We start from the raw sequence: 19,057 nt of genomic DNA on the forward strand, positions 1-19,057 counted from the left end.
GTCACATAAACAGTAGGGAATAGGGATTAGATGTTGATGTATTGGACTGGAAAGCATTGTGATGCAATGGCAGAAAAATGGTTCCAGATTCAGTTGTATTTAAACCGCTGGTACATTATTTATTTTCTGGGTGACCTTGGCTAAGTAGCTTAACTTCTCTGAGTTTCAGTTGTTTCATCTCTTAAATCAAAGTGACAATAGAACCTTCCTCACTGATTTGTTGTGTGAAGTAAATGAGAGAATTTATGTAAAGTGTCTGGCCTAAGAGAAGTCATCAACCTATGCTGCCCCCTCTCTCGCCACTTCTCACTCCTACATCCCCCTCAAGTGTCTTTTTTTGTTACTGATATCGGCCAGTTAACATCTGAATCTTCTCTACCTTTTTGTGAAAGAGGGACTGTAGCATTTTAGGACAAAGAGCTTTAGGATACTTTATAAGAAGCACTGGGGTTATAAAATATTACTTGTATCATTAAGCTAAAACTCTTTTAAAACACATCTCATAAATTACTGAAGCCTAAAAAGTGTCATTTGGAAAATTGCCTTTCATTTCAGGCTCTCAGACCATTTTTAAAAGAACTACTTATATATTTTTTCATCTGTGGAGAGGAGTAAATTGTTTATAAGTATTGTAAAGAAATATTTTAATGAGGCTACCTGTGGTCCCAGATGGCAGAGATAAAGCTAAAGCTGGCATGTTAAGTCAATATTGGATATTTATTTTGTTTTCTTGGGCAGGTACATTGCCTTTCCTAAGAATCTATATCATCTGGTTTCTTTACTTTCTCTCTTTTTATATATTTCAAGTTGTGAAAGCAATTTCAAATGTATAAGAGGCTGATCTGCTTCATTAGGTTAAAGGATTATAGTTCTCATTCCAGCATGAAGAACAGACAGACAGACACATGAAGCTGAGAAGGCCCTATCCTGGATGACCTGAGCTGAACAGTGTCCAGACTTATAGCTGTCCTGCAACTCCACCTTGGAGTAATCCACTAAAATGATTAACTCCAGGATTTCAGGTTCTGGTTCTGAAATTCCAAATGAGAGTATGAGTCTTGTTGCTATGTTGCAGACCTTGTGAGTATTTTCACTGCCCTAAGTTGAGACAGTATATTAACCAGACCGCAAACCAAGCTAGAGATTTTATGTGAGTTGAAATGTAAATTCCTCTGAGCATGGCTTTTTTTTTTTTTTTTTCCTATGATGATAATGAACAGGGATCAAGTTGTGTGGTTATGTAAATAATAATGTTTTTTCTAGGAATCTGTGAGCAATCTGACTCCTCTCTGCCTCTGGTGCTGTCCATCAGAACAAGAATAAGATCTGAATTACCTGTATTGCTCCAAGCTCAGTGTTTTTTTCACAGCATCACAGCTGAAATGAGTGATTGCTTAGGAAAGAGATACTGTACTGTCCTTTATCAAGACTGTGGAGGTGCTTGACAGACAAGAAACAGGGGAAATGGCATTTGTCTCCCTGAACATTTTTAAAAATTTATTTTTTTAGAGCAACTTTAGGGTCACAGCAATTGAGAGGGAAGTACAGAGATTTCAAATATACCCCTGCCTCTCACCCATGCATAGATTCCCTCACTATCAACGTTCCCCACCAGAGTGATACAGTTGTTATAGCTGATGAACCTACATTGACACATCATCATCACCCAAAGTCCCTATTTTACATTAAGGTTCATTCGGTGTTGTACATGCTATGGGTTTTAACAAATGTATAATGACATGTATCCACCATTATAGTATTGTACAGAGTATTTTCATTGCCCTAAAAATCCTCTTGTACTCTACCTATTCATCTCTCTATCCCTGACCCTCACTCCTTGGCTACCACTGCTCTTTTTCTGTCTTCATAGTTTTGTCTTTTCCGGAATATCACATAGTTGGCATCGTACAGTATGTAGCACTTTCAGATTGACATTTTAGCTTCCCCATGTCTTTTCATGTTTTGATAGCTCACTTCCTGCATTGTCTGGATGTACCACAGTTTATTTGTCCATTCATGTAATGAAGGACATCTTGGTTCCTTCCAAGTTTTGGTGATTATGAATAAAGCTGAAATGGAACTGAATTTCCAAACCCTCAACTTCCTTTACTACTATTCCCTAAAAATTATTTGCCTGAAAACCGTATATCTTCATATTATTTTTATCTATTTTGTATAAATAATATTTGCAATTATAACTCAATCCAGAAGACTTTATACTTGAAGCCTTATAGTCAAAAGGAAATAAAATAATTCAGTTTCTTTTTTTTTTTTTTAACATATCTTTATTGATTTCAGAGAGAGGAAAGGAGGGAGAGAGAGAAAGAAACATCAATGATGAGAGAGTCATTGATCGGCTGCTTAGCCTGCAACCCGGGCATGTGCCCTGACCGGGAATCGAAGCCCGATTTCCTGGATCCTAGGTCGATGCTCAACCCCTGAGCCACGCCCAGCCTGGCCAGTTTCTATTTATGGACATATTTTGTTGCAGAGAAGAAAGTCAATATGGTGATCAATAGAGGACTTTCAAGTATAAATATACTTTATGATAGAACACAAATTCTGTGGGGAAAATGCAATGGACATTTGATTTCAAGGAGGAAAAAGGAACAGTGTAAATTTTCTGAAGGTTAAAGAAAAGTTCACACTTTTGTAGTGCTTTGTGTTTAATGTTTGATGATAAAACTAGTGAAAAATCTTTAAAAATGCACTATAAAAGTTTTAAATTGTTAATATGTATAGTTTGCTAGAAATTACAACTTTTGCAACTATGATGAAAAATATAGATGTCAACCTAAAAATGCATGAGGGAGTACATAGCTTCTCCAAATTCTTTTAGGCCTGGCTGGCATGGCTCAGCAGTTGATCCAGGAGATCGGGATTCGATTCCCAGTCAGGGCACATGCCGCGGTTTTAGGCTTGATTCCCAGTACGGGGTGTGCAGGAGGCAGCCAATCAATGTCTCTCTCATCATTTGTGCTTCTATCTCTCTCTCTCTCCCTCTCTCTGAAATCAATAAAGATATATTTAAATAAATAAATAAATTAAATTAAATTAAAATATCAAAATTCTTTTAGGGGTAATGTGAATAAAAAATTGAAGACCCCAATCCTATTGAACTGTTGTGAGGGTTAGGTATAAAGTGTACAAAACGTTGAGGATCATGTTCAATTAAGGCAGCTCTTATCTGAAGGACTGAGTTCTAATTTTAACCCTTGTTCTTCTTTGGGATTTGGTCCAGGGTATTTGTTTCCCTCTGCATTTTAGTTTCATTGTCTAGATAAAGGATAACACAGATGACTATAAAACACTTTGAGTATAGGAAGTTAGATGAGCATAATTGTACCTAACATCAATAACATCAATGATAATGTTCATAGTGATGAAAATATAAGCTCTGTAAATCAAGACATATAGCAGAGGCTCAATAAATACTTTTCAAATTCCTGAATGAATGCTATAGGGAACCTTGCTAGAATGAAAGGCCCTATACCTATTCATTGGGCACCTTCCCTTAGTACCTGCATTTGGTGCATTTTCTCATAAAAATAAAAAGTGTAGGAAATAAAGATAAAATGTGATAGAGATAAAAAGAGTAGAAAATAAAATCTTACCCTGGGGTGTGGCTACTTATCGATTTGCAGAAGGTGTTTCTTCATTTACCATACTCTGATACAGTGGAGTGGTTAAGAGCAGTGTGTCTAGAACCAGCCAGGCTAGGCTCAAGCTCAAGCACTGCTACTTAACTACCTGTGTGTCCTTGGGTAATTCACTTAACCTCTCTGACTCAGCTATCTCATCTTTAAATAGGTTCAAAAATAATACTAACCTCATAGGATTGTTTTGAGGATTAGGGAGGTGGGTTATCAGATTATGTAGAAGAATGTACCCCCAAAGATGCCATGTTCTAATCCCAGGAACCTGTGTTACCTTGTATGGCAAAAGAGACTTTATAGATGCGATTAAGTTAAGGATCTTGAGATGGATTGTCCTGGGTTATTTGGTGGGTGAGTCAGTATCACAGTGATGTAGTGGGAGAAAGACTTGATCAGCCATTGCTAGCTTTGAAGATGGAAGAAGGGGGCTATTATTGAAGAGAAATGGACAGCTTCTAGGAGCTGGAAAAGGTAAGGATATAGATTTTCCCAATAGCCTCCAGAAAGGAAGACAGTCCTTCTGACATCTTGATTTTGGGTCAGTGAGATCCATTGCTGATTTCTGACTTCCAGAACTGTAGAATAATAAATTTGTGCTGCTTAAAGTAATCAAATTTTTGGTCATTGGTTACAGCAGCAATAAGACACTAACACAGGTAAATTAGCCATTATTACTGTATTTACAACCCCTTCACTTCTGGCTTTTCTAAACTTTCTTCACAGGACAATGTAATCTTAAACACTTCTCCAAAATCAAAACAGATCTTTTTGCCCATGTACACACTATTTTCCAGCTCCTAGCTACTCTTAATCTCAAGGCAGCCATCTGTTAAGAGTAGCCCCTGTTTGCCCAGAGGGAATGACTCAGATGATTGAGCATTGTCCCATGCACTGAAAGGTTTTGGGTTCGATTCCTGGTCAGGGCACATATCCAGGTTGCAAGTTCAATTCCAGTCTGGCTGCCTACACAAGGCAACTGATGGATGTTTCTCACATTGATGTTTCTCTCTCTCTCTCTGTCTCTCTCTCTCTAAACATGTCCTCAGGTGAAGATTTAAAAAAAAAAGAGTATTTCCTGTTCTCCTGCAATGAACAATGGACAAGTGGCCTCTTAGGTAAGCTGCAAGACAATTTATATTTATAACATCCTCTTCTTAGGTTTTCCACTTACACATGGAAAATCATGTGCTTTAATCAACGGCCTATGCAATGAGTTGGGTCATAAAAACCATGCTCTGAGGTCCTATTCAGTAAAAAGTGAACTCCTAATTATAGCCTCTTATTATTATTATTATTTTGGCAGGGGATCCTGAGCTTAACATAGAGGTCCTGCAGGTCGAAGGCCCATGGGAATTAGGACCAGGAGAAAGGGGAAAGGGTAGAGAAAAAGAAGTTGGTAGGTTGGAGGGAGGCTGGAAGGAAAACAAATAAACAATCCAGCCAAATAATGGTAAATGAGAGATGGCCTTCCACAATATCCTCCTGGGCTCTGCTTCAGTTTCTGAAACTTTCCACTTAAGACTCCACTGGGACACACCTGTCCCTGGAGGCTGGGCCGGGCCTGTGAGCCTGGGGCAGGCTTGGAATGCCTTTCTGGGAGAGCGGCCGCCCACGCGGGGTGGTCAGGGGATTGCAGGGAGGAGTCATGGGGCATGAAGCAGAAAGACTACATCTCCCAGGTCGCCACGCTTTCCAGCTGGAGACCTAGGGCACTGACTGTTCCCCAGTTTCCGTAGGGAAGCGCCGGGCCACCGCTGCTATTGTGTGTCGCTGTCTCCCCATCCTCTTCCAGCTCGGAAGTCTGTGGAGGAAGGCTACGTTTCTTTGCCGCCTTGGCTAAACCCCTCCGGCGCGTAACTGGACAGTAGGCCGACTCCCTAGGACCAGGAAAAACTCCTGGGAGCTGGAGGACTCCGGTAACAAGACCCTAGGGGGCAAAGAAGACAGTTGAAGAAGGAGCAGGAGTGCTCCCGCTCGGTACTAGGGCTTCGCTGGACTGGGGACTAGAGACGCTGGCTTTAAGTACGGAGAGGGGAGAGTGCAATCAGGGTTGCTTGCGGAGTTCAGCAAAGGAAATCTGCTAGCTCGGAAGTTAGGAGCCGCGAGGAGCCGCGAGGAGAGAGGAGAGGAGGCTTCCATCGTTAGCTCCCGCCCCCCGCCTACACCACGGGCTGGCTGAAGTGTCATGTTTGCAATTGCTTAGAAGGATCCGGCCAGTCTCCGGAGGCGAGCCGACTGCGGTTTCTGCTGCCTGTGTGGGGAGGTGATGCCTAGGGGGTATGCTGATTACTAGGCAGCACCCCACCGGAATCCGATTGCACTAGTTAGCTCACGCAGTCACCTGAAGCAATCCTCCTGTCGCCCGTTTCCGGTACAGACCAGCCACCTCTCCCCGGGAATCTCATCGGAACAGGTACCTGTCCTCCAGAGGGAGGGAGGCTGCGAGCAATCCATCCCATCAACTCGCCCTACTGTGCCACTGATGCTCTTGGTCTTTGTATCTTTCTTTTCTCCTCCCATCCTCTGCCATCAGAACCATGGGGCATCCTCCTCTGGAATTCAGGGACTGCTACCTGGACAGCCCCAATTTCCGGGAGAGGCTCAAGTGTTATGAGCAGGAGCTGGAGAGGACCAATAAATTCATCAAAGACGTGATCAAAGACGGCAACGCGCTTATCAGCACAATGAGAAGTAAGTGGAAGGCTTCCGGGATGAGGTGTTTCCTTAATCCCATGGCTCTGGCCTTTAACACTTTTCTCACTGCAGGGGGAAGGGAGGATTTAGATCACTGGGCTTTTGCCTTTAGTGGCCTTGACCTTGTAAGACAGGATCTATAGCTGTGCCAGGGACTCTTTTGCTCTGCAACTGTCATGGCACATTGTTGTTCCAAAGGGACAATCGGCCTGTACTGTCAAACATGTTTAGCACTTATGCCTACCGCAAGGGGACATCCAACCTGACCATGTAACTGCTAGCACCTCCTAAAGAATTGGAAATTAAGGTCAGCAGCTGAATAGTGGTTTTGTCCTGGTCTGTAGTTGCTACAGATAAATGTGGGGGCAGTAAAACATTCCCCATGGCAAGTTATTTTCTAAGGAAAGCACCTTTGTCCCAGTGATTTTTTTTTCTTTAAGTTACTGAGCTATGGTTTTAGTTGTCAGTCTAAGCTCAGAATTACTGGATGGCCTTGCATGCCACTGAATTATGCTTGAGTGTGGGACAAAGACATGCCCGTTCCCTGGCACAAGGAGCCTAGCCCCCAGGGAGCAAATTACAGGGCTAGGGTTGGGAGCCATAGGACTTGAGGGACCTCACCTAGCTTGGCTTTTCTGGTCACAGCTGATAGCTGTGGGACTCTTCCCCTGCCCCCCCCCCCCCCCCAGTATGTGAAGTTTTTATTTCTGATAGTTGGCAGAAGGCTTGGAGTAAGATAAAGAATAATAAATATCCCCAAACAAGAATGCAGGCAAACCAACCCTTTGTGCCAAAATATATACCCAGAAGAATGGATAGTAGTGATTGGGTAGAGTGATAATTATTCATTTGTTTTCTTGGCTGAAAGATGATTGTGAAAAATAAAATCGGACTCACCGGCAAAAATGTCCTGTATGCTTATAACTTTGTTCTGAGTGGATTTATCCCAAACGTACTGTGTCTAGGTCCAGCGTGGGGACCTTCCTAAGGTAGATGCAACCTACCAAGAGCAGGGAGGGAGAAAGGCTTGGAGCATCAGTGCAGTGGTAACTACTACCAGCTGGTATTTGTTGTGTAGCTCTTTGAATTTGCCCCTTGGAGTCTATGCTTTCCTGGCACGTGCTCTCTGCCTGCTTAAGTCAGAATATATAAATTGTCTAAGTGCCAGCCTGTCATTTGATTGAATTTACTCATTTAATGGTTTGTCCTGTTGTGGCAGCACCTTAAAGATGGGGTATTTGATGTTGATTCTTAGAGACTTATAGACCAGGCTTTGGGGTGTTTTGCTACTAAAGAGTTCATTTAGAGGTTCAAGATATGCAGGTTGTGCCACAAAAGTAGTTAGAAAGGTGATGGTTCACCAAACGGAAAAGGGGAGAATGTTCGGGTTTTGCTTTTATTTATTATAGTAAACTGCTTGGTACAGTATCCACAGTCAAGTGAAGCTCCTCACAAGCCCCAGGAAGGAAGTGGCTTTGTGAAGCCTATGGTAAGTTGAAAGTGTTTCTGCTAAAAAAAATGACCTGCTAAGGCACATCAGAGAGATTAAGATTCATGAGAAAAAATAAACAGTTCAATGAAACATTTGAGGAAGGGCAAAAGTTTAGTAAGCTAGGGGCAAGTATTGTTTTTTTTTCTTTCCTATTCTGAGACTAAGCCTGGTAAGAGTCAACAATTATGCAGGCCTAGACTTTTGAATATGTGCAAAAGATCCAAGAACTATTTTGGCCCAGGGGCCTTCTTGATGTTTATGGTGGTTCTCTGTTTCTGAGTATGCATAGAAAGCCCAAAATAAGACAAGTAGAAAATAAAACTCAGCAGCTAACCCATACTCCATTTCTTTCCTTTAAGTTGCATGATTCTAAAAATGTGATTAGCAAGAGGCAAAGGTGAGATGTATTTCAGTGTGTTGACCGCAGTAATGTTTATACTCCCACTCTGCTTCCTCATGCTGTGCTAGCTGGGTGAGGGGTTGAGAGTAAGTGGGGTGGGAGGAAAACAAATGTAGACTCTTGCTTTGTGTGGAGGAGAAAGGAGAAGAGAATATTGGTAACTAGATTTCTAAGACTTGGGTTACCATCTGGGCTTCACTATCTTGGTATAAGATGGCACAAATCACTTCATCTGTAAAGTGGGGGTAATTATGTCCACCTTACAGGGTTGTTGTAAGGATCAAAGAAGGTAATGGATTATGAAAGTGCTTTGCAAATGGAAGCAGCTGAACATTGTAAGTTGTTCATAATACATCTTCAGTTTAATAATATATCTGCTGGTGATGGTGTACTTGTCAAGAGGTTTCTGAAGGGAAATGCATCAGCAGACATAGGAACAAATTTTTTGTTATCATTTTGTTGGAAAAATGATAACACTCTCTACATTGGCATGTCTCAACAGGTCATTTTGTATTCACGTATGTGGATTCATTTTGGCATTTGGAGTCTGGCATTAAAAGTCTTAAAATAGTCCACGCCTGTTTTGCTCAGTGGTTAGAATGTGGGCCCTCGGACTGAAGGGTCTCCTGTTCAGTCCCAGTCAAGGGCATGCTCCTCTGTTGCAGGTGTAATCCCTGGCCCCTGGTCAGGTCGTGTGTGGGAGGCAACCAGTGTGTCTCCCACATTGATGCTTCTCTCTCTCTCTCTCTCTCCCCCTCTCTCCCTCTCCCTCTCTCCCTCTCTCTCTCTTTCTCTCTTTCTCTCTGAAAAGCAATGGAAAAGATATCCTAGGTTGAGGATAAAAAACAAACAAACAAAAGTCAGGAAAATGATTGACACCTTATTTATTTAACTTATGAAGTTGACCACTGAATCAAATGGCTAGTGTTTCTAGGAATTAATGAATCAGGGTACATCCTGCTGCAAACCCCCACTGCAGTTTTTGTGTCAGTTGATAGCCTAGGTGTGACTTGATTCTTACGTTTATCCTGCTTGTGTCTGATTTTGTACAGAGCTTTAGATGAGGTTTTAGTCACAACTTTGTGATGCTTAATTTATTAAATGTAGGTCCTGTTTGAATATTTAGATTTGCTTAAATATGTGCTCAGAGGTATTTGATCTTATTAATGATATTCAACATGTTTCCCTTGGGGAAATGGTGGATTCCTCCCCTTTAAATTTGATCCATTTATAATTGTTGCAGTACAAGATGAAGATTATAACTTAAAGTAATGAAAATAAAAACACCACCACTCTGAAGGTGAATAATATTGCATGTTTTTCTGTTTGTTCTTTGTTTTTATATTGGCAATTTTGTTCCCTGATGTGGTTTGAATATTTTCTAAGTGCTCAGTCTAAGCATTATACAGAACAAGTGTGGTATGGCTACTGCTCACATCCCAATGGAACATGACACACCTTATAAGTGTTATACATAGTTCAATGAATACATAGCATTCATTCAGTAAATATTTGTGCACATATTGTTCTCAGGGCTGTCACAGATGTGTCAGAGTGAGTCACAAATGGATCCTGTCCTCAAGGAGTTCCCAGACAAGATATAGGTAGAGATATAGGTAGTATTATATAAGGTAGTAAATATTGATCAGAGCCATAAGAGTGGGACAGGTGGATACCATGGTGTGTGACATCAGAGGGAGAGCTCATTTCCCAATGGGAGGATAAGGAAAAACAAAGGAGGAAAGAGCATTGGAATTGGGGAGAATTAATAGCACTTACCACTTGTTTAGCTGTTCCCACGTTCCAGGCGTTAACATCCTGCAACCCTTAAGAGGTAAGGATTATTATTCTCATTTTATAGATGAGAAAACTGACATTTAGAGGCCTTAAGTAACTTTCTCAACTAATAAGGGCAAGAGTCTGAATTAGAACCTAGAACTGACTCTAAAGGCCCTGCTTATTTTACTGCATTGCACTGTATTCAGGACAGGGCATTTATTGTAGTAGTAATGACACAGAATGTAAAGGGACAGCAAATAATTCAAGTCATCTGGAATATGAGGCACAGGAAAGGAAGTTTGGGAGATAAGGTTGGAATAGAGGTTGAGGTCTTGACCATGCAGGAACTGTTAAATACTTGAGACTTAAAAATTAAACTTATTGGAGTGACATTGGTTAATAAGATTATATAGGTTTCAAGTGTACATTTCTATGATGCCTGATCTGTATACTGCATTATGTGTTCACCACCCAAAGTTAAATCTCCTTCTGTCACCATATATTTGATGCCTTTTACCCTTTACTACCCCACCACCACCCTTCCCTCTGGTAACCACCATACTGTTGTCTGTATCTATGATTTTTGTTTGTTTTTTTTTGCTTGTTGACTTGTTACTTTCAGTTTTATATCCCACACATAAGTGAAATCATATGGTTCTTAACTTTTTCAGTCTGGCTTATTTCACTTAGCATGATATTCTCAAGATCCATCCATGTTGTTGCAAATGGCAGTATTTCATCTTTTCTTATGGATGAGTAGTATTCCATTGTATATATGTACCACATCTTCTTTATCCAATCATCTATTGAGGGACACTTCAGTAGTTTCCATGTCTTAGCCACCATGAATAATGCAGCAATTAACTTTTCTTCATAGGCAGAGAGTACTAAAAACATTTTTGGTGGGAGAGACGCATGGCTTGAGCTGTGTTTTATGAAGATTCGTCAGATAGTGATGGGTAAGGTGTTAGCAATTCCACACAAATATTTGTGACTTTTCAGCAGTTAATTGGCAGCTTTAAATATTCTTTGATGTAGCTCAGGGGTCAGCAAACCTCTTCTGTAAAGGGTCATATTTAGGCTTTGAGGACCATGCAGTCACTGTGGCAATTAATTAATTGCCATTGTCATGAGAAAGCAGCTGTAGATAATATGTATATGAAATGAGAGTGGCTGTGTTGTAATAAAACTTTATTGATATTGAAATATGAATTTCACATAACTTTTACATGTCACAAAATATTATTCTTTCTTTGAATTTTTCAACTGTTTAAAAATATGAAAACCATTGTCAACTCAGCTAGGGGACATACAAAAATAGGTGGTGGGCTGGGTTCTTCTCATTGGTCATAGTTTGTGGACCTCTGATATAACTAGTTAACCTAAAAAAAAAACCTAAGTGGATTTTTATGGATAAGACAGTGAATAAAGCTATTGGGAGAATATTTCACATTTTCCATCAACTAGTTTTACTTTGGTGTGCTGTTAATTATGCTTGCTCTGGATTCAGAGATCACAAGCTCATATGCTGTGAGAGGCCAAGGAGAAAATAGAAAAATATGAAGCTGTTGGAAGTGGGTTAATAGGATTGGAGTGATTGGGGTAAAAGACGGCAGCCTCACCCCATTCAAAAGGTCTTTACTTAACTTTTTTAAAAAAATGTGCTAGCTAAATAAAATATATTCACTGCCTACATTCAATTAGGTTGCAACTCCTGAGCTAGATGATCTAGCTGTATCATTCTGTGAGTCTTAGATTCTAATTGGTTGGGAAAGTGGAAGGTGACAGTGTACAGATAGAGATTTCTCTGTGGAAGTACCACTGAACACTGTTTGCAAATGATAAAGGTGGAAGGATGATATAATGGGGAGAAAATCCTAGAAATGATGTCCAGATACCTGGGTACAGTGCTAGTTCTGCTTCTAATGGAACCTGTGACTTTGGTAAGTTATTTTACTGGGGCGCTAGCTTTGCAACTTTATAAAGGTGGTAGTTAGAGGATCTATAGGCTCACATTCAGCTCTAACATTCCATAACTTTTTTTTTTTTTTTAACTTCACCGGAGGATATGTTTTTACTGACTTAGAGAGAGAAGAAGGTGAGGGAGAGAGAGAAATAGAGAAACATCAATGTGAGGGAGAAACAGCGATCGGTTGCTTCCCATACATACCCCGTCCAGGGATTGAACCCACGGTCTAGGTATGTGCCCTGACAGGGAATGGAACCTGCCACATTTTGGTGTATGGGATGATGCTCCAATCACCTGAGCTACCATGACTTTTTAAAAATTGCATTTTATATTGTATTTTAATCAATTGGGAAATGAATAACTAACCCAATTGTAGCTTCTAACTTTATGCCTACACAAATTTTCATATTATTTTAGTGTTCATGATAGTATTTAATTAAAGAAAAATTAAAAAAAAATTAAGTAACTTTCAAAAACCAAGGATAACATATCTTATGTGTATGTATGTTTGTATCTATAAAAGAGATAGCAGAAAAAAGAATTACTTCACTAAACCCACATGTATATATACAACCATACATACATAGGCTGTCTTGTACTAATGAAAACATATAAAAGAATATAAAAAGATACATTCTGTATTAAAAATATAAAGTTGATAAAATTCAAATAATATAATTGGTGTAACTTTTACAACCTACTCTTAAATTTTTATAAAAATGTCACTTTCTTTTTTTTAAAAAATATATCTTTATTGATTTCAGAGAGAGGAAAGGAGAAGGAGAGAGAGAGACAGAAACATCAATGATGAGAGAGAGTCATTGATTGGCTGCCCCCTCCACGACCCCTACTGGGGATTGAGCTTGAAACCCGGGCATATACCCTGACCAGGAATCGAACCGTGACCTCCTGGTTCATGGGTGGACGCTCAACCACTGAGCCATGCAGGCTGGGCAAAAATGTCACTTTCTTTCATGTCATACTTTTAAAAACACAAGCGTTTTAGATGTTTAGGTGACCTTTTGGGTTGCCTGTTTAGCTCTTGCTTTGATACCTAGGGCATCTATCTGGTAAGTAATTGGTTTCCTGGAAGGATGGGTTGATTCCATCTTTGAAGTAAATTTGATACTGAATATACTTAGTGGAGTTATCTTTAGCTTGACACAGAGAGAACCTGGGTGTTGGTTCCAACCCTGCCACTAGCTAGCTAGCTATATAACATTGAATAAGCCTCTAGTTTCATCAGCCTGAGTTCTCTCATTTGTAAAATTAGAGGTTTGTTCAGTGAGCTTCAGGGTTCTGCCTGGCATTACCATTCTGTTTTCTGGGCTGTTAACTGTCTTGCTCAGATAGTTAGAGCAACCTAAATTGATTCTATCATAAACTTTAGAGCCAATTTGTTTTTAATCTGGGAAAGTGGGCAAAAGGAAAATCTAACTGATATGTCCAACATGAGCAGATGACTTGAATTGTGCTAGCTTATCTGATTATCCTCTTGAATACATCTTGACAGGTGCCCTTCAATTCTGTCTTTGAATTCTGTCCTGAATAACTCTATAGTGAGGGAAACCAAAGCTTTTAATCCCTTTGGGGTGGGTATAGTACCATGGTGTGCAGGGAGGAGTTGGTTATGTGATATACATTCTCAGTCAGCAGACATCTTGACATTATCCCAATGATATTCGATCAGTGCCTTGGAGCACGTGGAGTTATTTTAGATATCCTCCAGAGTAACTCAGATCAATGTAATGAGTATGTCTTATGGTACTGCTGTTAGTAGATATGAAGCAATGTCAAATGGAATTTGGTGGAGACTATATTGTCATGTTCATTGAAGGTCCTCTGGAGACCAGATTCCAAAGTAGCTGGACTGGGAGGAATCCTTTGGGAACTAGGGTGGAAAAGCGAATCAAACTACCCTTTCAGTGTGACCATTTATAAGAAGCTATTTTATTTTTGTTTGTTTGTTTTTTAAGGGATGGGGATAGTGTTGGGGTAGAGTAGGGAAGATTATGGCTTGACCTGCTTGTTAAGAAAAGTTTTTCAGAGTTAAGAGTGATGAAGGAAAATTACTTTGCTCCTTCATTTTTATAGCCTCATTTTAAAAGCATAGCCAAAATCTTTTTGTTTAATCTGGCATCTGTTTTTCTAATCAGTTACCACAGAAATTTCCTAAAAGCCCATGAGAATCTGAAAAGATAGATATTTTTTCAGGGGAGTACTCTGGAAATCTTGAGCTGAGTTTTTGTGTGTGGGGTGAATGGCCCTCATGATGTCTTATCTGGCTTGCATCAAGTGCTAAAGCCTTGCATATGGTAAAAGCAATTCAATAAGGTTTTACTAAGCACCTACTTAAATGTCAAGCACTATCCTAAAATTGAGAATATAATGGTGAATAAGATTGCTATAGGCTCTGACTTATTGGAGCATACATTAAACATTTGATTACCCACTTAAATACTTAATTACAATTGTGAGAAGAGCTATGAAGAAGTTGAGTATATGATATATATTCTATCACATGCTACAGAGTGGGGCTTTGTGGGGATAAAAAGGAGCTAGACCATGGGGATGTAACTGTCCTTAGGGGAAAAGAATAAACTGAGGAGTAAGAGTTCCTGTTGAAGCTCCCAGTTTTGCTGTCTTGGTAGTTAATGACCCTGGTAATGAGCAATACTTTTAAAGTGAATAAAGATTTTCTCAGAAACAGACAGGGTGTAGTATATATCATGGGATCTTTGGGGTAAACCTAAAGTACCTACTACTTCCTTCTTCTTTTATAAGTGTATTAAAAATGTTTTTTTTTTTTTTTAGATAGGTAACACATGAACATGGTACAAAGTTCAAAAGGTACAAAAGGGTAGATCTTTTCCTCCTCCTATGTTTAGTTCCCTAGTTCTCCACCTTAGAGGCAACAAGTGGCAACTGTTTGTTTATCCTTAAAAAGACTATCCCAGTGCTTCTTTCAACTTCTACTTTCTCAGGATTATGTTCCATTGTAGGCAAATTCCCAGCCACACTGCAACAAGATTTCTTTAAGATTGTACTTGAAGGGAATGGCAGACTAAAGATCTCAGAAAATCATCTCCTCCATAAAAGCAAAAAACAAACAAACAAAGAAAACCCTCAACCAAACAAACAAAAAAACCAACACACACACACCAAATTAAAAAAATAAAACAAAAAACAACACTGCCAAAAATTGTCACAATCAACTTTTTCAGAACTTTTGAAATTAGCCAAAAGGCATACAGTAATCTGAAGAGTATTTCTTGATGAAAACATGTTGAACTTCTGAAGCAGCAGAGATTTTTGGCATTTTAACTTACCCTGCCTCCCATTCCATTCTCTAGACCTTTGTGGTAGCGTTGATAACCAACAACTTCATAACTACAGTAGCTGTGGAAACCAGCAGCCTTTCAGCACCTGAGAGGGAAGACTCAGTTTGTGCCTCCTCAAAAAATCACATAATCACAGAACTCACATACCCCCAGCCTTGTCATTATTTAACCTGTTTCAAAGTTACCTAGAAAAGCCCCAGTCATAAGATTTCTCAGTATGTCACCTGACTTGGAGTTAGCTCATTGGGAAAAGTTCTTTCCTCAGGGAGTTTAACATTATAGTTTCCTGAGGCTATAATACTAGTCAGGAGAAGAAAGAGCCTGGCCCAAAACATAAAAGGAATAAATTGGGTATGAGGTATTCATAGGGGGCTTTGAAAAGCTCTGACATATTTCTGGGGATCTAGAGGGCTGTGTGCAGACTCAGGGCTATGCATGTTCCTAGAAAAGACCTGAGAGGACCCCAGTTTCTCTCCTCCAGCTGAACTTGAGGCAGAGTTATAAACTGCTTGGATGAATGTTGAAGGACTGTCCCAATATGCACACAGAGCCCCTCAGCAAAAGAAGAGAGACTTAAAGGTTCAAGACATTTAATGAGATCTCTGAACACTTACTAGCTGGCCACTAAGCTAACCAAGCAGGGACTTCAGTGGCCACATACTATAGGGAATACAGATATTACAGAACTAGTCCAGGAAAGATACTAAACAAACAAACAACAGCAACAACGACAAAAACAACAATAACAATAAAGCCTGGGGGTCAGAATCTGACTTTCAGAAATACTACATTATATTGTCTAAAATGTCCAGTTTTCAACAAAAGATGATCAGACATGCAAAGAAACAGAAAAGTATTGTCCTTACACAGGAAAAAAAGCAGTCAGCGTAAACTGTCCTGATGGTGCCTAAATTTGGGGATTTAGACAAAAATTTAAATCAGATAATATAAATATATTCAGTGACATAAAGGAAACCATTGCTGAAGATTTATAGGAAAGCATGAGAACAGTGTCTCACCAAAGACCCAATATAAGGACATAAGAATTATTGAAAAGCATCAGATAGAAATTCTGTAGTTGAAAGTAAAATAACTGACATAAAACATTCACTAGAGGCTCTACAATAAATTTGAACTGGAATAAAAAAGAACCATAGAACTTGAAGATAAGTGAATTGAGATTATCTAGTCTGAGCCAAAGAAAGAAAAAAATGAATATAAATGAACAGAGTCCCAGAAACTGTGGGACACCATCCAGTGAATTAATGTACGTATAATGGGGGTCCCAGAAGAAGGATACAGGAAGGAGCAGAAAGAATATTTGAAGGCATAATAGCAAAAAAGCTCTTATATTTGATGAACAACACTAATCTCCAGATCCAAGAAGCTCAACAAACTCCAAATTGGATAAACTTAAGAAGATCTATACCTAAGTACATTATAGTCAAACTGATGAAAACCAAAGACAAAGAGAGAATCTTGAAAGAGCAAGAGGAAAATGACTCATTGGGTAAATGGGATCCTCAATAAGATCAAGAGCTGACTTCTTATCCTTAATCATGGAGACCAGAAGGCAGTGGGTTTATATATTCAAAGTGCTGGAAGGAGACTGCCAACCAAGAATTCTGTTCATTAAAACTATCATTCAAAACTAAGGGAGAAATTAATACATCCTTAGAGAATTAAAACAAAAACAGAATTTATCACTAGCAGACCTGCCTTACAAGAAATACCAATGGGAGTCCTTCAGAAGGAAATGAAAGGATGATGGATAATAACTAAAATCTGCACAAAATATTAGGAGCACCAGTAAATATAACTACATAGGTAGGCATAAAAGACATTATAACTCTTTTTTTAGTTATTCCTTTCTTTCCTGATTTAAATGACAACTGCATAATGCTGTAGTTATAAAACTGTTGATAAGCTTATGACATATAAAGATGCAAAATGTACGAAAAGATAGTATAAAGGAGGGGAGAGAAACAAGTATATTGGAGCAGCATTTATGTAAGCTATCTAAATTAATTTCAGTTAATCTGAACTAGATTGTTTTAAGTTAAGATGGTAATTGTTATCTCGAGATCAGCCACTAAGAAAATAACTAAAATATATAGTAAAAGAAACAACAAGGGTTTTAAAATAGTACCTTAGGCAAATTTATTTAACAGGAAAGAAGATTGTAATGGAGGAATATAAAAAAAAAAAAAGACATAAAGAAAACTAAGTAAATGGCAGACATAAATCTTGCCTTATCAGTAATTATATTAAATGTGAATGGAATACACACTGCAATAGAAAGGCAGAGATTAGCAAAATGGATAAATTGATAAAAATGGATAAATAGATTGAAATATATACTGTTTTTAAGAGGCACATTTTGGACTCAAAGACCCAAATAGATTGAAAGTAAAAGAATGGAGAAATATACCAAGCAAATAGTAACAAAGAGAGTTAGGGCTGTATATTAATATCAGACAAAGTAGACATTAAGACAAAGTTTCTATGATATACAAAGAAAAACATTTTATAATGGTGAAACAGTCAATATATCAGGAATGTATAAGATTATAAACATGTACCTAACAACAGAGCCCTGGAATACATGAAGCAAAGTGGAGAAAATTGAAGGGAGGAATAGATAACCTAAAAATAATTGGGGATTTTATTTATTTTAAAATGTTTTTTATTGATTTTTAGAGAGAGAGGAAGGGAGAGATAGAAATACTGATGAGAAAGAAACATCATTGATTGGCTACTTCCTGCATGCCCCCCACTGGGGAATGAGCCTGCAACCCAGGCATGTGTCCTGACCGTAACCTCTTGGTCTCTGGGTCTATACTCAACCACTGAGCCACAGCGACTAGGCAGTAATCGGGGATTTTAATATTCCACTTTCAATAATGGATAGAATAGACAGAGATCAACAAAGAAATAGAAGACTTGAAGAACACTATGAAACAACTAGATCTTTTATATACATCTGTAGGACATTTGACACCAACAGCAGAATACACATTCTTCTCAAGTGCACATGGAACATTATCCAGGATAGACCCTCTGCTAGGACACAAAACATGCCTGAATATATTGATTTATACCAAGTATGTCCTATAGTCACAGTGGAATGAAATTACAAGTCAATGACAGAAGGATAGTTCACAACAGAAAGCGGTTCACAAATACAGGGTGGGGCAAAAGTAGGTTTACAGTTGTTCATGTGGAAAATAATACAATAATTAATAAATAATAATACAAGAACAAACTCTGGCCTGGCCGGGCATGGCTCAGTGGTTGAGAATTGACCTAGGATCCAGGAGATTGGGGGTGGATTCCCAGTTGGGGCACATGTCCAGGTTTCAGGCTTGATCCTCAGTAGGGGGTGTGCAGGAGGCAGCCAATCAATGACTCTCTCCTCATTGATGTTTCTCTCTCTCTCTCTTCCTCTCCCTTCTTCTCTCTGGAATCAATAAAGATATATTTTTTTTTAAAAAAAGAATAAACTCTGTGTTTCACATACTAGTAACTAACTGTAAGCCTACTTTTGCCACATTTTGTATGTGAAAATTAAATATCATACTCCTAAGAAACCAGTGGGTTAAAGAATACATGACAAGAGAAATTAGAAAACACTTTGTAATGAATGAAAATGAAAACACAGCATGGCAAAACTTATAGGGTGCAACAAAAGCAGTGCTTAGGGGAACATTTATAGCTTTAAAAACC

General features: G+C 39.0%; 1 protein-coding gene across 2 annotated transcripts in view; it reads left to right on the top strand.

Moving 5' to 3' along the window:
• The first annotated feature begins 5,381 nt into the window (after positions 1 to 5,381).
• Positions 5,382 to 19,057, top strand: part of OPHN1 (oligophrenin 1) — a 507,398-nt gene continuing 493,722 nt past the window's right edge. The window contains exons 1-2 of one of the 2 annotated variants that reach the window (XR_013997964.1): positions 5,382 to 6,069; positions 6,190 to 6,347. Coding sequence is in view for 1 of the 2 variants with exons in the window: in XM_081125000.1 (XP_080981126.1) it covers positions 6,194 to 6,347 (154 nt within the window). In the remaining variant the exon portion in view is untranslated. The remainder of the gene's footprint in view (positions 6,070 to 6,189; positions 6,348 to 19,057) is intronic. The other variant, XM_081125000.1, reaches the window with a different exon arrangement.

The sequence above is a fragment of the Miniopterus schreibersii genome (genome assembly GCF_964146895.1).
Source record: "Miniopterus schreibersii genome assembly, chromosome: X".
In the NCBI taxonomy this organism is placed as follows: Eukaryota; Metazoa; Chordata; class Mammalia; order Chiroptera; family Miniopteridae; genus Miniopterus; species Miniopterus schreibersii.